At 39.4% G+C, this 23,779-nt stretch overlaps 3 protein-coding genes and 1 long non-coding RNA gene across 8 annotated transcripts; 2 read left to right on the top strand and 2 right to left on the bottom strand.

The window, feature by feature from the left end:
• The first annotated feature begins 2,451 nt into the window (after nt 1-2,451).
• LOC122408183 (NCK-interacting protein with SH3 domain) lies at nt 2,452-8,319 on the top strand. 2 transcript variants are annotated; one of them, XM_043414824.1, is made up of 9 exons: nt 2,452-2,703; nt 2,852-3,036; nt 3,799-4,665; nt 4,907-5,109; nt 5,260-5,363; nt 5,612-5,830; nt 6,027-6,199; nt 6,284-6,381; nt 6,461-8,319. In XM_043414824.1, the coding sequence occupies exons 2-9, from the start codon at nt 2,863-2,865 to the stop codon at nt 6,549-6,551; spliced, it is 1,929 nt and encodes a 642-aa protein (XP_043270759.1). In that variant the 5' UTR covers nt 2,452-2,703; nt 2,852-2,862; the 3' UTR covers nt 6,552-8,319. The 2 variants fall into 2 exon arrangements, with proteins under 2 accessions (XP_043270759.1, XP_043270758.1); XM_043414823.1 differs by having other exon boundaries at nt 2,452-2,708.
• Nucleotides 8,320-8,329: 10 nt separating this feature from the next.
• Nucleotides 8,330-15,104, bottom strand: LOC122408189 (troponin C, isoallergen Bla g 6.0301). Of its 2 annotated transcripts, XM_043414833.1 has the most exons (6): nt 14,910-15,104; nt 14,198-14,228; nt 12,236-12,379; nt 11,986-12,105; nt 9,659-9,790; nt 8,330-8,733 (listed from the first exon to the last, which is right to left on the bottom strand). In XM_043414833.1, the coding sequence occupies exons 1-6, from the start codon at nt 14,910-14,912 to the stop codon at nt 8,705-8,707; spliced, it is 459 nt and encodes a 152-aa protein (XP_043270768.1). In that variant the 5' UTR covers nt 14,913-15,104; the 3' UTR covers nt 8,330-8,704. The 2 variants fall into 2 exon arrangements, with proteins under 2 accessions (XP_043270768.1, XP_043270767.1); XM_043414832.1 differs by lacking the exon at nt 14,910-15,104 and having other exon boundaries at nt 14,198-14,267.
• Nucleotides 15,105-15,541: 437 nt separating this feature from the next.
• On the top strand, nt 15,542-20,926 carry LOC122408190 (uncharacterized). 3 transcript variants are annotated; one of them, XR_006260386.1, is made up of 3 exons: nt 18,439-18,824; nt 19,054-19,760; nt 19,848-20,926. It is a non-coding gene; the product is annotated as an uncharacterized lncRNA (long non-coding RNA). The 3 variants fall into 3 exon arrangements; XR_006260387.1 differs by lacking the exon at nt 18,439-18,824 and adding an exon at nt 15,542-15,989 and having other exon boundaries at nt 19,054-20,926; XR_006260385.1 differs by having other exon boundaries at nt 19,054-20,926.
• Nucleotides 20,927-21,812: 886 nt separating this feature from the next.
• On the bottom strand, nt 21,813-23,438 carry LOC122408188 (translocon-associated protein subunit gamma). The gene is made up of 3 exons (XM_043414830.1): nt 23,152-23,438; nt 22,765-22,892; nt 21,813-22,375 (listed from the first exon to the last, which is right to left on the bottom strand). The coding sequence occupies exons 1-3, from the start codon at nt 23,294-23,296 to the stop codon at nt 22,085-22,087; spliced, it is 564 nt and encodes a 187-aa protein (XP_043270765.1). The 5' UTR covers nt 23,297-23,438; the 3' UTR covers nt 21,813-22,084.
• Nucleotides 23,439-23,779: the final 341 nt, after the last annotated feature.

The raw sequence follows: 23,779 nt of genomic DNA, 5'->3' as shown, positions 1-23,779 counted from the left end.
ACGTTCGAACGCGAAACCTCCATAAGAGAATTCGATATACGAACGTGAAAAATACTTTCACGGCATCAACACAACTGCGCTGCATGGACGCACGATTCACGAGCGACCTCTTAGGCCAATTTCAATCGCAACTGTCGCAAGAAGCTTACCTTCATCATTGAAAATAAATATACTTATAAACGAAGAGACATAGAAAAATGAAAATCTCATTCAGAAAATACGAGGCTCGCGCGCATTTCGCTTTGGTAGGTTCGAAGTATCGATATTCTCGATGATTTAACGAATAATTATACTATAAAAAACACTTTTTCAAATACTGTAATTTTTTATGAAAGAGGATTACCGCGAGAAGAAATTTCAAGAAAAAATAACGAGAACGTGAGTGCGTGTGCGAATGCATGTTCTTATTATAACGAATATATATAAATACGCGTAAGCATGGAAGAATATATTGGAGCCTCGAGTATATACATCAGATAGCATTAAAGATTAACTAATGCAAATTAAGCGAGAAACAAAATTCAACCGAAAATTATCATCCCGGAGAAACGCTAATTCTTATGAAATATTTATGGTGAATAAAAAACCGAATAAAAAACATTGTATTTCGTCTCGTGTTTTAGCGAAATAACATCACGTTTGTACTACAGCACAAATGAATAAACGATTGTAAAAAAAAACGTTTTTCGAGCCTCATTTTCGTTCTTTCGAACGAAAGAAAATTACTTTGAAGCGGATGAGAAAAACTTTTCCTAAATTTGACGCGACACAGAATTTATTTACTTTTTGCTATACTGGCATGTTACGTGAATTTTAGGTACGACGTAGCTTCGCATGAGCAGGAATTTCCAGAAGCCGTCGAAGACATTATTTATCGTTTCTGAGTCTTATCACACTCTTATGGCAGCATCAACACTTATGCTTGATATTTCGACAACAGTGCAAGCGCTTTACTGATTCCCGACTATGAGAAATTACAAGATTACGCGATGCCGCCACCGCCTGGTCTACCTACCTAACCTATCCTAACAGCAGAGTCTAGTTCCAAAACGGAGCGTTTCAACTTTGTTGACAATCGAATCTCGTGTAAAGAGCGGGATAAACTTCCGAAAAGCGAAAACCGAATTTTGAGCTGAAATTTTGCATACTGCTTCTTTATAACAATATAAGACTTCCCCTAAAAGGATTTTTGGCGACTAGTAATATTTATTGAGAAATTGAATTTTTAAGTTGCTATTTTAGCCCGAGCAAGTATATCTATATCGCTTATCTTGCTCGGCCGGTATCCTCACTTCGCTATAGTGCCTAGGCTACATGGATGGCAAACGTTGCGCTCCTTGGCTGGGCTACTCCGGGGATTTTTTCCTTAAAATTCCGTCTCCCCGGCGCTTTTTTTATTTTTTATTTTTTAAATTTGAACAAAGAAAAAAGAAAATTCTTGAAAAGTAAATGGGAGACGGAATTTTAAGGAAAAAATCCCCGGAGTAGCCCAGCCAAGGAGCGCAACGTTTGCCATCCATGTAGCCTATGCACTATAGCGAAGTGAGGATACCGGCCGAGCGAGATAAGCGATATAGATATACTTGCTCGGGCTAAAATAGCAACTTAAAAATTCAATTTCTCAATAAATATTGCTAGTCGCCAAAAATCCTTTTAGGGGAAGTCTTATATTGTCATAAAGAAGCAGTATGCAAAATTTCAGCTCAAAATTCGGTTTCCGCTTTTCGGAAGTACAGCCGAAATGTGTTGTAGAATGTGCTTTTGATGGGGTTGTTTTGTGGTAGTTGTACTATCAAAATTAAATTTGTTTTTCGAAACGAGGTTTTTATATTTAGTGTAGTTTTTTACGGGAAGTATTTGATCATGGTAGAAAATTTATGGGAGTTGATTTTTTGAATATAAATTAATAAATAGGTTTTTCTGGTAGAAATGTTTTTCCTTTCCCTGAAACACTGTTCCCCCATTCTATCATTTTTCCCTTGCGTATACATATGTATGGATATTTGATCTGACAACCTGCTGTTTGTGTCCTTTATAAATGTTCGATCAATTATATATATACAGCGTTCAATGAGTAACAACCGTCGACAGATTCGTATGGAATGTAAAAATATCGCAATTATTCACGACATATATTGCACTAGTAGAGTTTGAACTATACCTATACGATATAGGGAAGAATTAATTTAACGAACAAAATCACATCATCGATGACCCTATTCATCAACGGACACCCCATTCCTCTTTAATTGCAACAATAAACTTTATGCGTTCTTCCCATTCCCCCTAATAATGACGTATGCGAAGGACTTTTTGGAACTTGTGCAGGGTCAAACGATAATGTCAATGCTGCTTCTACATGCGTACTTTGCTGCTACTGCTGCACGTTTGGAGCAGAAAGCAAAACAGCCAACAGCAGAGGCTGCGGCTAGCTGCGTCAACAGAGCGCCTCCCTCTACCTCCAACCTTTAGTAGAACTTTTACTACTACCGCGCTGAGACGTGTAGCTCTCGTTCTCGAACCGCAAATAAAAAAATGAGAGTATAAAAAAATGTTGTGGATGAATGAAAGTGAAACGTTGATTTCTCGCTTCGAATCGAGGATAAAAAACTAGTTTTCGTTGGGGCGTTGCCTTTTCACTTTCGCCAGTTGACAAATATTATTGCACGCGAAATTTCTCACGATGGGCGATAACTACATAAGGTTAGGTAAGTCAATGTCGATAAAATAAATACAAAAAAATGGATTTTCTACATTTTTTTGAATGATGATTGTTACAACATAATTGATAGTGAGAAATAAGCCAGCCAAAAGGGAAAAAAATCATGTAACAACCCGTATTTGTCTGCAGAAAATTATGAGATGCTCAAAGCTCTTTACAACTTTAAGGCCACTTTTGCAAAGACCTTGAGCTTTCACGAAAATGATCACTTTATTCTTCATCAGACTAACACAAAACAAAGAAACTGGTGGCAGGTGATCAATTCTAATGGTCAACTAGGATACATTCCGTCAAACTATGTTGCCACTGTCAAGGTACATCAATATTTTTATTCTTTTCTGTCTACCAGGTAAATTAACCTTCTATAAACAAACCCATGCATACAGTTTTTTCATAAGTGATTGTTAGTGGAACTGATAACTCAAAGAATAAGTTTTATAGTATTACCATATGCATTCAAATAGCGTACAATGGAAAATCTTTTTCTCTGCACAATCACAATAGGTTGGTGAGATTTGTCTGTATTGTCAGTACCTTAAATGTGTTCTGGCACAAGTTCTTTCAATAAAACTGCAGATGTGACCAAGATTTTGATTATTTTGTAATATATAATGCTTTGTTTTTCTAGTTTTTGGTATGTCATTCTATGACGCTGAAGTTTGCAACGTTGGAGTCCAACGGAATGATCTAAAGAACTCTCCAATAATTCCACTAATTCTCCAATTTTCTTCCATACCGAATTTGCAATTCCATAGTTTTTCAACTTACACCAATGATTTTGTGAAATAAAAAATTGCTGAATAATAAATGTTTTTTTTTTGGTAATTTCGTTGGACTTCACCATTGCAAACTTTAGCGTCATGTGATTCTTTCTTGTATTATTCAATCAATATTGTCAGTAGACGCTTATCGCTTTACTCCTGCCATGTTTGTAATTGGGCTCATTATTTTTATCAATGAGTGAATGAATTGACTTCTATTACTTCACAAAGGGTGCTTTCAAAAAATTCAAGTTAGAATCTTGACGTTTAGAAATATAAAATTTTTTAAAAAATTAAATTTCCAATTATTGACAGGTACAGCCTCAGTTCCTGATCGACTTTTTGGACGAATGTATAAACAAGTTGAATAATGACGAGGACAAGACAGGGATGGTACTAAGCGCAGATAGACAGGATCTTTTACAGAGATTAGTGGAGAAGAAACGCCAAGCAGAACTAAGTAGAAAGCCAAAAAAGCAAGCACCAATGCCACCGAATTTCGGTACGATATCGCCAACCAAAGGAACTTCTGGCTCAACGTTTGATCGTCACGAAGTTGACCTAAGATCATCACCAAGTAACGCAAGTTACACAACGGCAAAGACGACATTGAATTATGAGGGTGATCCGGTGGAGCCAAAATTGCAGCAGCAGGTGTCGAATTCCAGACGTGGTTCTAACAATGAGAATCGCTCGAGACAGATGCCACGTCAAAGTTCTTCAGAAACGACGCGCCGTACAGAACCTGAACCCGAAGAAGTCCACAAAAGCCCATCACACTCGAACGTTCGACAGAGCCCCCATAATTCTCCTGTCAAAAGCAACTCCTCGAGCTCGTGCGAAATCGACTCGAGAGCCGCTTATCATCTTCTCGATGAAGTACGAAGAAACACGCAACTGAGCTATGAAATGTCGAAAATAGCTGTCCAAGTTGTCGTTTCGGAACTACAGCAATTATTTCCTAATGGCATGAGTCAGTATTTCGATGCTGTACTTCAACAGCTTCAAACGCCAATGCCATCATCGAAATTGAGGATCGAAGAGACTTACGATGCGAATAGATTGAAAATCATTTTTACTGAACTAACTTCTTGCAAAGAGGATGCACAACAGCGAAGCTGGATGCTATACGAGGACGAGGCTATCATCGTCGAGTATATCAAAGAATTGACCTCCATTCTGGTTAGTGTTTTTTCTTCAATCGCCTCAAAATATTTTTCAAAAATTTGAAATTTTATAATAACTTTTTTGACATATTGGGGTTGATACGTATGACTGCAGAGACTTACGTCTTTTTATATTGTTCAACTGCCAGTGGAAAATGATTTTATGAGCTACCTTTAGAGATTTTATCATCGATTATCAACTTCGTATCTCGAAAAACTTTTTTCAATGCCACAATCTTCATTATTTTTTTGAACAGACGAATGCTGATGCAACTGTGACGAGGCATGCGCTACGACAAGATCAGTACAATGGAATATCGACACTTATACAGTATTATCAGATGGAGGCGAGATGGACCATAAGACAATTGTTACTGCAATCTTTTGGCGTTATGTGCAGCTTAGATCCAGTTGCGCTGACGATTATGCTGAACAGCATTTTGCCCATGGAACTGGCGAGGTACACAAACATTGAAGTAATTCATTCGTACGAAGGTATTTTATCAATCGTACGATTGAATCACTAGCCGACTGCCTTAAGGCTGTCTGAACAATTTTTTTTTGCGAGAGTACTGACACTAACATTAATTCAATTTATTTTTATTCTCAGAGACATGAGATCTAATCCCAGAAACGTTCCAAAACTCAATTACTCATCGCTGCTGCTAACAATGATTTTTTCCATGGGCGAACCCATGCCTGTAACGCACCTGGGTAAGCCTCGTGTATAAAAATTAGGTTTCGAAATCGTTGGCCAACTCGCATATTCTAGAATTAGACATAACTCTGAATAATCATTCCGTGTCGAGTATTCGTTCATAGAAAAATAACCAGGCGCTGGAATTGATTCAAACATTTTTTTAAAATCAATACATTTCCAATTTTTTTCCTTTTTTTTATATTACGTCAATGTTTTCTTGTTCTGAATTGAACAAATAATAATCATACTTTGTGCTTTCTAGAACAACTGGGTCCAGAGTTCATATCGTTTCTGTTGGAACTCATAGAAAATCCACCGGACACGGATCTCGAGGAGCAAATACCTGATCTGTTTTTGAATCTCATTTTATCCTACAATCTACAGTTTACTGCCTCGGAAAATATTGTTCTGAAAGCTCTCAGAGAAACAACGTCAGCAAAAACATTTACACAGAAAATTTTGTTCCTTCTCAATAGAGAGGGTGAGATTCGCATGCGATGAAATACTTTCAACGAACTTTTATCTCAAGCCAGTCTACTACTCAGTAACGATATGCAGAGTGCGAGAGAAATAACTCAAGTGTAGCTACATTCTGAATATTCTCCCTTAAATTTAAGGATGTGGGAGAAAAGAATTTAATGGAATATTCACTGATAACATCACCTTCATTTTCACAGAGGATCCCGTGAGAATATTCGATCACGAGCCAGCACCACCGCAGTCTGTGTTGAAGCTTTTTGTTGACCTGTTCGGCAACGACTTCACAGCATCTATGTTCTACACGAACGATATAAAAGTCCTTATTGACATCGTTCTTCGTCAACTTTTCGATATTCCTCCCGGAGACAAGGTATGGAGACATTTGAAGTTTTCAACTTCGCCCAATTATTTTGATTTTAATATGAGATATTTGTGGCTGTTTTTCCCATGTTAGAGGAGACATTATCTGGAACTGTGTCGTCGAGTTTTGCGCACTCCTGGATACGATGAGCATCGGCATCGGTCGGAGGATTTATTGAAATGTTTTACAAGGTTGTTCAAAGTTTTTCTGTGATTCTGAATGATCGATGAGATTTCTTCAATCAAAATAACATTCTCATTTAATTCGCAGAATATTCTGCGAAGAAACGCCCGAAAGCCAAGGAGATCAGCATCTCGTTCGTGAAATAAGCAACGAATTTCCCAATCTTTTCAAAATGTGACATTTACTCTCGGACTCCCCTCACGGGGAGCTGGACTACGAAGACGATGATCTGCAAACGCTTGTATGAAAGAGGCGCTTACACGCTCGCAAAGAGGCAAAAGAACAAAAAAAATTCGACAGCCCGTGGTGTCAAGTATTTTTCATTGCACTTATTTCTTCGCGCTTTATTTAATGTGATAGTTTTTTTAGAGAAATTAAAATATATATTTTTCCGAGAATCTTCCTTGACGCTGTGCACTCTGAGCACAAGATGCGGCTGGAACTTGACATTTTTAAAGCTGCTTTATTCTCTTTATCATTTCATAGATTTTTCTATGCCATTTTTCGCTCTTCCATGGCCAAACCGGTGATATTATTTTGTAATAAATTTTTCATTGTAAATAGCAGCTCGTCTGCAATCAAAAGACATTTACATTCCACGTTCGATAGTCTGCGACTCATTTTGGACTGTCGATGAACGATTTACTTGTTTTCAGTGACTCGAAGAGAAAGTAAAATCAAATCGTGTTCGAATCTACCATGTCGTCTCGACGACGAACTATGCGAACGAGTATAAAACCTGAACGTGTTTTCCTCCGATAGTGAGTTTACGAACACGTGCGTGAAACCCTTGTCTAGTCGGTAATTATCGTTGTATTAAAACGCTCAAAGTCATATTGTAATCGATATTTCAAATTCTATGTAAATCATACGCTTACACATGTATGTAGATACTCGGAAATTTCGGTCACGAAATTCATCTCGACTCTACATAGACAAGCATCGGCGTTATTACTCGTGTGCCATACGAATTTGTTGCAGTGGTAGGAAGAAAGCACTACTAATAATAAATTTAAAGGATACGCAATTTGGGCTCAACGAATAGTAGATTAAAAAGGAAATCGAATAATATTTTTTTTCCATATTGTAATCTTGGAATTTCTTTCTCTCTTAATTTGATATTCGCCGACAGTTTGAGTACTAATATTTTGATCAATCTCACGACATTTCTATTTGCAAAATTCTGTCTCCCTTCGACCCAGAGTAAACGGGAGCTTCATTCTGTGAGCATCATCCGGATAAAAAGTTATTCAATTAATTCTCGATAAATATTATAATTCGATAATATACTTGTATAAACAAATTTATCTAACAGTACAGTAGTCGATATTCCAGACTTTGTATGTATGAGTGAGAAGGTTGTGGAAAAGGTAAAAGCATGAAGAAGGCTGACAACAGGCACGTGGCCGGCGACTGGGTACTTTACACGATAATTAAATCCTCCATCATTGGATTCGAAGAACATTTTATGTTGACGAAATGATCGATAATCGCTTCTCGAAACAGAGTTTGAACTACAGTTTCCGAGGTTCTAGGATTAGAACACTTCAAACAGAGAAATCGCAGTGTTAACATAAAAAATCTTGAAATTGTTGTAAAATTAGAGAACGTAAAACTTCTCGTTGAGAGATAAAACAAAATGGAGTCATCGAGGGCCCAACATTATTCAATTGAGCTCCGATTAAAAGGTAGACTAGACAAACGTTTCAAAGCGCACTGACCTAGTCAAGGAAATCAGCGGGAGAAATTTGAAAAGATATATACGTATATAGAATAATTCGCTAGTATCGTAATGCACCGTTATGTTTGCGATTGTGTCAATTATTGCGAGGATTGTAAATCTATAGAACTATTACGAATTTGATGAAACGGTTGAGAATAAATGAAGCATTTTAATAAATAATAATTAAGTTGGAAGGAAATTGAAACTCCTGACGCAAAGTGAACTGTTTTTTCTGAGTTTTATTAACAACAATAAACACTGTCCCTGGAAATATCGCAGGCACCATTCGCGTGACAGTTCAGTGTGTCCTATGTGATAACAAAAAAATTGACGGGCGTACGAAAGGATATTTTGTTTGTTTTCTTTTACATTGTAGCAGAGAGAAGAAAAAAATAATAAATATCATAAATAGTTATTAATTTGTGATTGATTATACAATTGGTCTTGTAAACGAAGTCTCATGTCGCAGCGTTGATCGCAGTTTGTGATCGTATCAACTCGATCAATTACTTCGATGGATCCAAATTGCTTGATTGACGTTACTTTGGCACAGATGATTGTGTTTTTTGCGATATTAACACGACGCTTATTTTGGCATGAGTATCTTCTTATTCTCCGGTCATCATTTCCATGAATTCTGAAAAAAAACCAAAAATTTTAGTTTTTTCTGGTTTTTCGAAAAAAATAATAACAAACTCGAATATCTGGAGCGATTGACTTGCAAAGTTCTTCATGACCCTGAACTGGGAGAGTGAGAGAGAAATTGAGGCGCAGCAAAAGTCAAATTGAGATTTTCCAACAACGCAATTCGTAGGAAATGTCAAAATATTCATACGGAATCCACTCGCTTCGATATTTCTACTTGAACATTTGACAATAATTCGTGCATTGCCCATAAAAATGAACTCAAAAGAACCGTCATGTTTCATCATTTCATCGAAACATTTCGAGGCAATTAATAAATTCTTATTTCTGGTGACAAGGAAAATACGATTCAAAGCAAAAAAAAAAGGCTGGAAGAATTTGAAAGAAAAATTTATTTAAAAAAACTTAATTCATGGCCTCCGCTTCAAAAAAATATTTGTGTTTCATGCTTCCGTACATTTTCGTCCCCTTGGAAGAAGACGAGGTCACGAATGAAAAATAATTCTCATTCTCACGAGATATTTCGTAGGCGAGACCCAGCCGAGGCTCGATTGCGAGTTATAAAATTTTGTAAGAGTATTGATACGGAGGAAGTTGATTCCGTTTTTTTCTCGTCACGCGCATAAAAATAGCTGATCCAGTGCGTACGTCATGATCTTTCCAGTTCCTACTCTCTTTCTCAGCTCCCCTCGTAACGTATAAATAAAACTTTGAAACTTCGAGGGGGCGAGAGCTCTACGCTCGGAAGTGGAAAAGTCACTTCATTTTTTGTACTTCAAACGAAAGTGAACGAATTTGACAAATTTTGTGTTTAAGTACAAAATTCACAGCGTTTTCATTAGCTGACCTCACGTACTTGGATCTTCATAAATTTTATGGAATTCTCGGTGCCGGACGACGAAAAGAATCGAACTTACCATCAAAATCGACGGTTCCCGATCCATCGGAATCAATTTCTTCGATCATTATGTCCAGTTCCTCGTCCGTGAGTTGGTCATCGAGTTCCCTCAGGATCTCCCGCAAACACGTCGTAGGGATGTATCCGTTGCCTGTCGAAAATCGAAAAGTGTTAAAAAATCAAAATTCCTGGTTTCGTTCCATCAAAGCAAGGGTCAATGAATCCAAAAAAATCGTTTCAATTTCTAAGAGAGTAGCTCAAGAGCACTTTTCCTCGTGTCTCCCTCGACGCAACGATTTTTCGTAATTGCTTCCTCAAATACCAGAAAAAATTAAGCACGACGATCTGGGGGACTTTAAAAAAAAAATTTCATCATTTTTGCTGCTACCATTTCGAAAGAGTTCGAAAATATCGATTATCGTCCCCTTCGAAAATTCAAACGTATTTTTATCCTTTCAGAGTATCGTTTCCTCTGCCAACACTCATAGCGGATCAGTAGAAACGGTCCGCATCGGTCAGACAGCGTTCCTCGATAGCTCGGAGCTCGAAGCCAAAAGTGTCCCGAGTCTAAGTTACACGAGCACGAACGTGGCCTTATGAAATCGTTTCTCCGGAGATTTAATTCGCTTTTTAGTCTCTTTGGGGGGGGGGGGGGGGGGGGGGGGAGCCAAAACATGTGATACGTAAAAGGAAGAATAAAAAGCAAGAGAGTAAATCACTGAACGTGCGTCACTTAGTTTTTGGAAGTGTCGTAAGAAGGTGTTCGAGTTACGCTGAGCGACATTTCCCGAGGAAAACAAGTGCTCGAGAATGAGGTTGCGCAAAACTGTCTCGGGCGTATGGGCAGGTGGATACTGTCAAATTTGGCTCCGGCGAAGAAAAATTCAAGGGTTTGAGCCCCGGAGACGAATCGATGAGACTCGAAAGCTTCGTGTCTTTTCACAGATTAATGCAGCTCGGTCTGACAGCCGTTGAATCGGCGATCGATCTGTTCCGCTGCAAAATTGGCGCCATCCGGAACTCGAGTTCCTGCGAAAATCCGCAGATGAGTGACGGAGTTCAGAGATAAATTTTCAGAGTCAGGAGTTCTCATTATTCGTTGAAAAACGAAGAAAAGTCAACGCTCCTCGCGGTTGATCAAGCTTGGTGCGAACGTCTCTGTTTCGTCGTCATATTTATCGGCTATCGCTGTCCCCGGAATGATAAATCGCAGTATTTCTCGTTGGCCCAAATACTCCGATTGCATCAGGCGCCAGCCCCAAGAATCAACGATTTGTTGGTATCAAGTGGACCCCGCGGATTTATACGAACCGCATAAATTTCTTGCTCGAGTGTATGATTAATAAATAACAATTATACCGTTTTCTTGGGCGACCCAAAATGTATTTATGACCAAGTTAAATGCTGCTGGCCTGGCTATAAATTTGTTTGGATGATCGTAAAGTGGGTTGGTCGAAATGGAACGTTAAGTGGAGCGATTGGACAATGCGCGTAACGGGAAATTCATTGCAAAAAGTGAGTGGGTCGAGATTTCGGACTGGGCGCTCGTACGGTTAATTGTTAAACGGAAAGTTGGCCACTCGCCGAGAGCAAATACGCCTGCAAAGCAGCTTATCGTTTTTCATTTTCGTTTCATCGTTTTTTCTCCTCGATTTTTATATTTCTGTATAAATATATTAATCGACAGGCTCAAAGGACAGTTCAACTGCGAATATTCCCGGAGCATTCGGCTATTCTCGACCCACCACTTTCCTCATTTTTCTTTCGGCTCGTCCGCGTACGTGTGCGAGTTTCGTGACGCGAAGTTTGGCTTTCCAGCCTCGGGAGCTCGTTGCTCTCGGCGAAGGCGGTCTTTTTCCGTTTTGTTGAGAGCTTCCTCTCCTCTCCTGGCTACACGCGCACGCACAGCCTCCGCTTCGCATTGGCAGCGGTCCAATTAGATGGGAAAAGAAGAAAGAAAATTGTGCCGAGCTGAGCTAACTCTAGTCGCGTTTCCGACGATCGTCCGAGCCTCCGTGGCACCGTTTGCTTCGTCCCGGTCTTCAATCGGTCTGACATGAACGAGAGTTTCACGATCAACGTGAATTCCTCGTTGACATAATATTTCGTCATGATAATTGGCCCTACGAGCGGGAAATGCTGCGATTGCTGTCGAGAAGCTTTGAAATAACGAAAAACCCGAATCGTCGCGTGCCTCCAAACTCGGTTAATCTTGAATGACACTTGCGTCCGGAAAACAATTGTTTCCTGGACTCCTTGGCATTCAGGGGGTCGCCTGCTTGCCTGCTCGACGCGATTATACGCGTTGGAATCGTTCGAGTCTTCCCGAGGGCTCTCGAAGCTCACCTTCTTTGTCGTAGAGCCTGAACGCTTCCCGCAATTCCTTCTCCATAGCTTCCGCGTCATCCTCAACGATGAATTTCGCCGCGAGCGTTACGAACTCGTCGAATTCCAATCTTCCGGATTCTGAAACGAGGAAGAAGCAAATTAGCGTTTTATGAAGACAGACGGAAGACTAACTCAGGCGATCGTCGACGCGGGACACGTCAAAAAGTTTGTCAGGGCGAGACGGTGAAATTGAGAAATATTCACTCACTGTCCGCATCAACTTCGTCGATGAGTTCGTCAAGAATCTTCTTGTTGAAAGGCTGCCCCATGAGTCTGAGAATATCAGCGACCATGTCGGTCGGAATACTTCCGCTCTTCTCTCTGTCGAAGCTGTCGAATGCTTTGCGCAACACTGGAAAAAAGGAGAAAAAATGTATAAGCAAATAATTATTGAGCGGAGGGAGTTTGGATACAGAAAGTGAGAAAAATTTGAGCTCGAAGGGAAAAACCTAAATCAACAGCAGCTTCTTCCGGAAGTGGTTTTATGGCAGCTCAAAAAAAAATGAAGTTTAACTTTGCAACGTCGGAGTCCAAAGAAATGATGTGTAAAAATTATCCAGTTTTTTATGACGCTGAAGTTTCCAACGTTGGAGTCCAACGAAATGATCGAAAAAAACTCTCCAATAATTCCAGTAATTCTCCTATTTTCTTCCCTGCCAAATTTGCGGTTCGTAGTTTTTCAAGCTGCACCAACGATTCGTGAAATAAAAAATTGGTGAATTACAAACGTTTTTTTCCTTCATTTCGTTGGACTACAACGTTGGAAACTTCAGCGTCGTAGTTTTTTTCGTACCGAATTTCCAAATCGCAGTTCCTGTGAATATTTTTTTCGTCAAATTCGTTGGACCCCAACGTGGCAAACTTGAAAAACTCGTGAAAAAGCGCAGGGGGAAGAGAGGCAAGTGATGAGCCAAGAAACCTGCTTGGACTAGAAACTTTGGATTTTTTCCAAATTCGTCCTTTCAATAAGCTTTTTCTTTAATAAATATTTTCTTGTGTGCAGACGCCTTGAAATTGCTCAGGTCACTGGAATTTCAGTAATTGCACTGTCAGCCCAATTCCATGAAAAGGAGAAAAGTTGAAATGACAGGGAAGAAAAAATTGACAATTATAGACCCAAAATGTAGCCTAATAATAACGAAAAGGGAGAGCAAGAGATGAGCAGAAGGGGGAGGGGGGGAGGGGGGGGGGGGGGAGAGGAAGAGAGAAAGAGATTGCCGACGCCAATGCGGTTCGGATTTAGATCGGATGTTAATGCCCTTCTTCCATTCCCTCTGGTGCGAGATTCTGGCGCTAAGCTTATTTGGCTCGACTCGACGCTCTCTCTTGAACCGATTCACTTGATTTATTCAGCATCCCCTCGAGCACCCCGTACGCATCGTTTCGCACGCTTACGAGGCGCATTACGCTTTTATTTACACGTACAAATTTCTACGAGCTGAATCACGCGTCCCGTGAGCAATGAAAAAATGTCGAGAAACGAAGTGACGGGTTCAGAGATTTCGGGTCATTCGATCCTCTATTTTTAACCGCGATCGGACCAATTGTCACTCGATACTTTTCACAGGAGTCCCGATCGGAAGGGGCTTCTCGCAACTCGGGTTGAAAGAGCTGCCCGAGCATCCAATATGGCGTGAATAATAACTACGGTTTAGAAAAGAAAATATCGAATTTTTGGTCGAATTTTAGTCAAAATATTGGGAAAAACAAGGTCGAATATTTTCGTAACTGACAATTTTGGGCTACGGAATTATTTCGTGGATGAAGGACGAAGTACTTTCGATGTTTTTTTTCTTTTGAAAATTTAAACGAGTCAACAGCAACTTTTTTTGGCACTTTCGTTTTTCTACGATTCGAAAAATTCTGGTTGTGAAACGCGAAAAGAATTTTTTTCATGCTCCGTCGACGGACACGCGTTTGTTAATTGGCACAAGAAAGAACTAAAGATAGTACGGCTAGAGTTGAATGACTTCTTGCCACACGACTTGTAGCTGTGTATATCAAGAATTAAACGTAGAAACGAACGAGAGTATTTCCGGTAGTGAAAAAAAAAGATTTACTCGAAAAGTTTCGGTCTCAATATCGTTGAGGGAAATAAAAGTTTTTTTCCAAGCGTTAGGATTGTTGTGGGCGCATGCGCAACGGTCGAAATGAAATGAGCGAGACTCACCTGCAATTTGCTCCGCGGGCAGCTCGTCGGCCTGAGAACACATCCAAATTTTCATATTTTAGATTCGTAATCGATCTACAGGAACGTGAGAAAAGCGACAAACACCGAAGGGTCGTATCACTCTGTTGTCAGTCGCGATTAATTGCTCGAGTTTTGGATCGAAAGAGATAAAGAAACTTCGGTAAGACGATGCGAAAGGTCATGAACCGAGAGAAATTATTAGAGATTGTGAGATTTTGAAAATACGATGAGAGCACTCGACCGGCGGTTGAGTCGACGTCGAGGCAGGCCGTCGTAAGTAGCGAAATTGTTTCATTTTATTTCAGCGTTTCTACAGCCGACACACTTTCGATAAACAAACACTGCGGGGACGATCGTCACAACTATTTCTCAGACACGATATGAGAAAAATGTTAAAAATTTTCGACTCGAAGGGACGGAGATAAGTTCCCAAGAGCGAAAAAAACAACGATGAGCTTTACTCGTCGTTGAGTCATCATGATCAATGAATCAAAACATTAGAAGGAAAGACAAAGGAAGAGTTAAGAAGAAAAAGAATGAAAAAAAGCGTGGACCATCGATGAAGATTCCACAAAGGGAATCGAGCACAGAAAATCAGCCACGCTAAAGTGTGGCGTTTTGTAACGATAAAAATATCGAAAGCTAGACAGAATGCAAAACAATAATAAAGTAAACATTCATATCAACGTACCATTTTGACAGTGTTCACGTGTTACAACAAGATTACACTGATCGATGAAAGTTTATAACTTAATATCCTAGGGGTATAAAAAAAAAATATTAAAGAACAACTGACTTCTGGAGTTTTGAAAAAAGTGTTGTGTTGTTAAGGGCGGCCGAGGATTGACTAAAGTGTTTTGGATACTGGCGGTGCGCGGCGTCGTTCCCTCGGTAATATTCTCCCCGTGACGATATAGCGGTTGCGTATGTACCTTCGTCTCTCACCCGTTCTTCATCCCGCCCTCGAAAAGCTCTCTCGTGCAGTATACACCGCTAACTATAGTGATACTGGAACGCGCGCTCTCGCTCTTCTAGCCATGCCGAGAGAGTTTTTGTCGTCAGGGGGTCTTTCTCTCTCTTGTACATTCCGTCAGAGATATTTACAAAAATGTAAAAGTGTTGACACCTGGACGCCAGCAGGAGATTTTCCGTTTGGAGTGTACAGTATCAAGTGCGCGTGCGCAGAGACATGCGCAGATTGTACAGAGAGGGACACAGTCACCCGAAAGAAACTGCCTTACTCGGTACGTCTTTTGCCCGTTTAGAACTATTAAGACCTAATAGGAGTTTGCGTTTCAGTATAGCTTGTACGTTCAGCGCGTATATACTTGCAAATTAAATGGCATATTGCAACCCCCGCCCATCCCACTCTTGTTCAAACTCCAGCCAATCCCGAGGCCCTGAGTTGAAAACGGCAGTTTGAATTCACCGACACAGCCACTTTCGCGTATAACCAAGAAAGAGAGCTTTTGCTTGGGCTATTCTTAGGTTTAGCGTGAAGAGGGAGAGTGGAGAAAAAAATATCGAGAAAGGAGAGCTACGACCGAACTTACATGTGTGTGTGTGTGTGTGTGTGTGTGTTTTTTTTCTATTTGCTGGAAACTGATAACTCTGCGACGCGATGTCTTCCTCGCGTTGAAATCTATTTGGAAGAGCCCGAATTGAGGAACTGTTCTGAATATATTTTTCAAACAATCGAGCGTTATTATAAACAACATCGAAAGGAAATCCAAGACATGCGCGGTTTCAAACGGATCCTCGTTCGGGAAAGGTAAATTTTACTTTATGCACAGTAATTGACCGTTTCATTACACCGCGTACAAAGATTGAAATTGAAGTGTTTCAGCCTCATATTTCTCCAGGCTGCTTCATGTTTCGAAATTATTCGCTTCCAGCTTCCGTTGCTCACGCCTGAGCTCGAAATTGCTTCCCAATACCTCAAATTTATAACTTTCAAAGACTTTTTCTGATAGTTGAAATTTTGGCGTCCAGTTGATTCGTTTTCATGTGCACGAAGGGCAATGAAAGTTGAAACTCGTACTTCGCCGAATGATATGCAGTGAATAGAAAATAGAAAACAGATGTTTACAAATTTCTTTACACGATTCGTAGCTATTTTTGATACGTTTCTCTCAATATTTTATTTTATTCGAGCAGACTCGTGTATTTCGGACGACTCTCGTATTTTCATTCTTGAAACGTTCGACGTGAGTTTCGAGCGCATATCGACGTGCCTCTTTTGAGAATCACACACGAGCTTTGCACCAACACTTTCTCGTGTTCGCTCGTTCGCTCATGCTACAGAAATAGAGAAACAAAATCCCATGCCCAGTGTAAACAGCAGTAAGACGTAGAGCCATGGTATTATTCACTGGGTGTTGAAGGAGCCTGCTATACTGTCGATTTCAGCTTAGGACCAGCTGTGAAAAATGAAAAATTTATATACGAGAATAATCGCGTGCACGAGGCAGAAAAAGTTTTTGACAATCCGTGGGTGTCTGGCGTTTTACGATATCAATAGTATTGGCTGATCCAGTTCGATCAAAACAAAACGAGTCAAGCCACTCTTTTCGTTTTGCTGCTAAAGGAATTCAACACTTTTTTCTTTCAATAACCGTCCAATGCGTCATGGGCCTCGTGTTTTATAATAATTTGTTCACTAAAAATAAGATTATTCACAAAAAAAAATACATTTTTCGATATTTGTAAACGGCGAGCGAATAATTTTTAAATTAGACCAACACTGAGTTTTTCTTCAAAAAACATCGCTCCTTCTAACTCGTACACATTTTTCAATAATCTTCGACAAAATAAAAATCACCTTTTCCCTGTATTACGTAAATAAAAAGTTCGAAGAGCTTTCAAATGGTTCGAACAGTTGTCGAATCGGTCGAGATGAAAACCAGTCGTTATTCATCGTCGTCAATATTTTTTTATATCAACGAATTGCGTTTTCTGTGAACGTCGTTAAAATTGGACACTCAATCGCTCTATTTCCAAGCACATTTTCAGATAAATCCTTGCAAAACGATCATTCTTAACGCGATTGGGAGAAATTTACAACTTTACGCCGGGCTTGAATATCATCGTGTCGTAAAACGACTCGTTAAAAGATTCACGTATATACCTGTATACACATATAATATTAGCAGCCACCCAGATAGACAAACGTGCTGTGAAAAAATTAGAAACAGAATAACTACAGCAACACGACGTTACGATTCGGAATAGCATGACGTAAATATTGCATATTTTGCTTCCGAGTTGAGCTGCAAACTAACGGCACGTTGGTAAATTTGGCAGCACAATTGTGAAAAATAATATTAACAAGATGTCGGCAATACGCGTGCATGCGTTACAACAACAGAACGGCAACAGAACAGCAGGCCGTGCTGTTGCATTGCCGAATAGTGTGAGTAATGTAACAGCAACAGAACAGCAATAGAACAGCACATCGTGCTGCTGTATTGCCAGCAACAGAACAGCACATTGTGCTGCTGTATTGCCAGCAAAAGAACAGCACATCGTGCTGCTGTATTGCCAGCAACAGAACGGCAAAAATAATTTTAACAAATTGAAAAAAAGCGGCCGTTCCGAGGGAGACTCGATCCCGAGACCTTCGGAGTCCTAGTCTGATGCGCTATCCACTACGTTACTAAACGTCTTATATTTTAATAACATCGAAACTCTTATATAAATCACGGAGGAATAGCTTTTTTCGATTTATTCAAATTATTTTTGGTATTCTATTCGTATCGCCTTCACACTGGCGATACCACTGCCTGCTGCTGGATTGCCAGCCAAAATAATGTAGATAAATCGAAAAAAAATAATCGTTCGCTCTGAGCGAGATTCGACCCCGGGAGTTTCGGAGTTCGAATCTAGTGCCGTATGTACTCCGTTATCAGCATATTGTACTTGCATACTAACAAAATTTATATGTAAATTGTGAACCAAGATTTATATAGAAGTTTTGTTGTTTCTAAACTATAAGACATCTAGTAGCGTAGTGGATAGCGCATCAGACTAGGACTTCGAAGGTCCCGGGATCGAGTCTCCCTCGGAACGGCCGCTTTTTTTCAATTTGTTAAAATTATTTTTGCCGTTCTGTTGCTGGCAATACAGCAGCACGATGTGCTGTTCTTTTGCTGGCAATACAGCAGCACAATGTGCTGTTCTGTTGCTGGCAATACAGCAGCACAATGTGCTGTTCTGTTGCTGGCAATACAGCAGCACGATGTGCTGTTCTTTTGCTGGCAATACAGCAGCACAACGTGCTGTTCTATTGCCGTTTCGTTGCTGTTACATTACCCACGCTTATTCGGTTAATACAACGGCACAGCGTGCTGTTCTGTTGTCGTTCTGTTGCTATTACGAATTGGCACGTCGTGTCGGCGTATTGTGATTCTTTTTACGGTATTAAACGCAATACCGTGCCGTCATAATAAAGCTTTATGCGGCGGCAAAAGATACCATATTTGTGTTTCAAAATTCAATTTCGTGCCGTGTTATTGCTGTAATTCTAGCGCAAAATATCTATCTGGGCAGTGACTTTCAGACGATGCCAATTTTGAGATTTATCTCTGACCAGAATTTCTCTGCCAAGGTGTGCATTCCCATCTATTCCTTGTGTCAACAAACATGCACTTTCGATCCTCCAGAATACAAATCCGACCAAAGTTCATATTTTTTTCTTCCAGCATATTTTTCTCTTCGTATAATTCAACGAATACGATGTCAAATTGTAAAAAACGATCATTATTATTTTAAATATTTCCAAGATTCGCTAATAATTACTGATGCACAATTATTATATAATTTTATCATATTTTCAGAGGTTTGCGAACTGGCTTAGATACGAAAACTCACACTGTTCTTCGGGTCCAGTCAGAACCTACGGATTCGAGAAGTGTCTTGATGCTTTGCGCCACGTGGTAGCTGGAAAACGGAGCTTGAACAAACGGGCCCAAATATCAGTGACTATCGCATTTTCCAGTCGAAACGAATGGGAATTTCGGTACAAGGAATGCGAGGAAGAATCGAGACGATGCCAGCAGATCTCGAGAACTCGTAAATATTCGTAGATCGTAAATGGTGAAATGGCGATAAATTGACGACGTTGAAGCTTGCAACGCTGGAGTCCAACGAAATTGAGGAAAAAAACATTTGTAATTCAGCAACTTTTTTATTTTAATAAATCATTGGTGTAAGTTGAAAAACTACGGAATTGCAAATTCGATGTGGAAGAAAATTGTAGAATTACTGGAATTGTTGGAGAGTTTTTTAGATCATTCCGTTGGACTCCAACTTTGCAAACTTCATATAAATTGTGAGCTAAATGAAAAAGATTTATCACAAGTTGATTTGATCTAGAAACTCATAATGCCCAAGGAAAGAAAAGGTTGTAAATTTCGTTTGTCCATTCTTCATAATTCTGGACCGATGACAAGCTTTGCTCCTTCAGCGAGAGACTCTTTCTCAATGTTGGCTACCTGCTCGCAGTGATTGCAGCGGGTTTTCTCTGCATGCTTGATTTCATTATGTAATGAGCATGCGATTAAAATCATTCGGAAAATACTTTTATAGGAATCATGAAAAACTTTAATCTGATATTAAATTTTAATTCAAGGGCTCCGATCAATGACTCGGTGAGACTAAATCTCATGGGCTGATTGCGAACGATGGAAACTTTATATTCACAGACACAAACAAATCGCCACTCCGCATATGCATCACCACTGTACTCGGGTTTTTTGCAACTCGCGTATTTCATCATTGTTATTAGTTGTGCACAAGATACGCCAACGAGATTTTCGGGCAAAATGACAAAAAACGTGATAAACTCGAAATGCTCGAGTGAAACTTCTTGGCAGTCGAATGATTTTTCTCCAATTCGCGGTGGAGAAAACTTTCTCGTCGTGTGCGAGTCTATAATGAGCAATTTTCAGAGGCACGTGATCCAAACGTGCCAGGTATCCAGACGACTCGAAGCAAATTTCTTATGCGAAGAAAAGGAAATTCACAAGCAGCGAAAAATTGGAGATTCCAACGAATTTTACGTCCCTTTTCGTCTTCATGTTCGGAGGTCTTCACCGGAGGATACAAAAATTCGAGATAAAAAGTGTTGGGAATATCGCACCCCGGAGGGGTCAAAAACGAGTGAGCCTGAGGAGGGTCGATTTCCAATTTTTGCGATTTTAGGAAGATGGAACGAAAGTGCAAATATGAGTACTCGACACAAGTGAGAACAGTTGACAGCGTTTTTTCATGTAACTTCTTGATCGTGAGGAAATAACTGCGTGATTCTTAGTAAATGTTTCGTAGAAACGAGGAAGCTGTTCTCAGATGATAGTTTTGGGGGCGAAAGTTTGAATTTTTTCAGCTAATTTGATGGGAAATTGTTACGTGGATGAGTTACGAAGAACTTGGGATTCGTCCTCAAAACGAAGTTAAATATCCGGGGAATAGTCTCACAATGCGCAGTTACGTTCCTTTTGGAAAGCTTCCAAAATATGACTTACGAATTTTTCTCGTTTTTGCTTTCTTCAATAAACATGATGCGAGGTTGTCGGTTGAATAAATATAGAACAAGTATTTTAGCGAGAATTCCCATCGAGTTTCGTAAATAAAAATGAGGAAATGAGAGCTTCGTTGGAAGGGCAAATTGTGCGAAAAGTAAATGAAAAAATAAAGTTGTTTTTTCGTAAACTGTGCCCTCTAATTATAGGAAAATTGGCGGTTATTTGGGGCCAGGAAAATCGGCGCTGAATTGCATTTCTCGACGTGTGCAATATTTGGGAATCCCTCCCTCGCTATTGCGACACTAAAATTGCGCGTCGGGAGCAAAATGCCATTACGAGATTATCCATTTCGCTGGCTTTGTGTTCATTACTCCGGCCGACTGTGACAAACTAGAGGGAAGACGTGTTACACATGTAGGACGAACATTAGTCAACTTTAGTCGACGTTTAGTCGAAACAAAATGTCACACGATACACCAAATAATGATCTAACGAGAAAATATATTCAGGCGCGTACCGCTGTCAAATAGCAACAGAACAAATAATTGCAAGTTTAGCAAATTGCCCCCTTGAAACTTGACACAGTCCTCGAAAACTTCTTCCCCGAAGACACAATAAATGGGTATTTTTAATCTTGGCTGCAACGTGAAGAAAGCTCTTTGAAAATGGAATTTTGAGCCGGCATTTTGGACTTTTGTTATTATTTCCGGCACTTCTCACCGTGAGCACAAAATATTGATTTTTGAAATCGTAGATTCAAGCTTTTTCGCCCTGCAAATGCTGTATTCACAGAATATTGCGAGAAACGTTTTGAAAAATTTTCCAACCTAGTTTCTTTGTATAAAGAGTAACATTGGCGATTACTCTTGTACAAAGATCCAGTGGTTAAAATTCAGATTGAAAATCTAATAGTTGGTGGATATGTGGATCACGTAATACCCCTCGAACTTTTTTTCGTAAAAAAATCCCAAATTAATACTTTTTATAGTTTCGTAAATTACAAAAATTAGACTGGTAATACTAGTCAAATGTGACTCGTGATTTTGGTGAACTATCAATAAAACTTCATGCAATTAGCCCGTTAAGGGTAAGGTTATTCAGATTTTTATTGAACGTTGATCGTGCAATGAATTATCGATTCGATAGGCGTCAATGAACAAGTGAGGACAAACAGGGGAGCTTTTTTTTAAATATTTTTATTATAAATAGGGTATTTGTTGTTCTTGCACACTCGCACGTATCAAAAGACAATCTTACTAAACATTCGCAGGGTTTTTTTAAGGATTAACTTAGCAACGATATTTCGATAAAATCTCGTTCAAATAAAGCGATTTTCCGCATATCATTATTGAGAGCCCGTTGACAATAAGGCCAGAAGAGCACTCGTTGCTCCAACCGAAAGAACGTAATTGAACGCCGGTGTGAACGTTTTAAGAATGTAGAAAGACGAGACGATTACAAGAGCCAAGAAGAGAGCGTTGTTGTAAAAAATTGAGAATGTTGTCGCTTCGTAATCTGCCACTTCGTTCTTTTTCCACAAAATTCTTTCGTCTTTTTCCTTCTTGCTCATTTTCTTATCCTCTGCCAGTTTACGGCTCATCTCCCTCGTTACAGCGTCTTCACGTTTCACAGCGATCTGTAATCGAACAAAAGTCGATGTTACTTTGAGGTTTCACTAAAAATGTGAATCATATTTTGTAACACTTTGATTCAGAGATCACCGTCATTCTAAAACTCTTGTTACAGAGCAAGACGTATCTGAATTTTTTTTTCAACTTTGCGTTTTCCAAGAAAAATTTTTAGATTTATTAAAACTATTCGCATACCGGATACATGAGAAACTAAGGAGATTCGATCAGAACTTTTGAAAAATTTATTGATTTCCAATAAACTGATTAAACTACCAAGGAAAATCAGTTTCTGAGGATGCTAATCGGCAACATTTATAACTGCACAATGACAACAACGAAAAGAAATTGAATGCAAGCATGAAAAAAATTGTACATTGGGTATATATAACTGTACCTTATGTTTCAGGACGAACTTAGTATTCTTGTAAGCTAGCGCTAGAGCATACGTGCTGACTAATGTGACCAAGACAAACGAGATCAAATTAGAATACAGATCGATTAGGTGAATCCTCCAGAAGAGCCCTAGGAATAAAGAAAACAAATAATTCAATGAAAGTTTCGAAATATCTTAGGGAGTACGAGAAATTATTGAAAAATAATCCAAACACTGAAAAAACTTTCAATTTGCGAAAGGGTTCTCAAATTTTCCTCAGAAATGAAATTGATGACAGAAAGTCTTTCTCGAATTTCTGATGGTTATCAAATTCACGAAATTAATATCTCTATGGAAATGTGTTTAAAAACAGAGAACACTTTGCGATAAACAGTTGGAAGGACTCACAGATTGGAATAGCCGAAACGATGAAGGCATTGCCGTAAAATAATGCGGAAGATTTAGTTGATACGTTCCTTGAAAAATCTTGAAGAAGTAATTCTTCCTCCTTCGTAAATGCTTTCGATTTTCCGGACATCGTTGAACGTTTCATTAATCCTGATGGAGTGTGAGTTTTTAAATATAATCCACAGTGACAACTGGAGCTGGAAGGAAAATCAGGTTGTCTGGTCGACTAACAACTCTATACTCGTACTCGATGCCGATCAGAGCAATTCGAAGCGCATGCGCTCAACCATGCCGTGTGGAACAGCGCTTGACTACGTGTCCGCGTAAACGTCATTTTCAGTAGCGACGTATATGTGAAAACGGTGAAATCTTTCGATTCACGATTTCAGCTCCATATTCGAGGAACTACGTGAGCAGGAGTCGCTCAACGATCGGTAAGATAGAGTTTTACTTAATCAACATTATATAACGCAGGGTTATTCTATAATTTATAAATTTCTTCAAAATCAATTTTTACAATTCTCTTATTTCTCCATTAAATATTATTAGAAAAAAATCTTCCAATTGGCCGTTTTTTCTAATTGTAGCCGAATTTGTCAATTTTTCGTTAATAGTGTCGAACAAAAAC

Source organism: Venturia canescens, chromosome 3 (assembly GCF_019457755.1).
Source record: "Venturia canescens isolate UGA chromosome 3, ASM1945775v1, whole genome shotgun sequence".
In the NCBI taxonomy this organism is placed as follows: Eukaryota; Metazoa; Arthropoda; class Insecta; order Hymenoptera; family Ichneumonidae; genus Venturia; species Venturia canescens.
The sequence above is the reverse complement of the archived record's forward strand: the minus strand, read 5'-3'. Positions and strand labels throughout refer to the sequence as shown.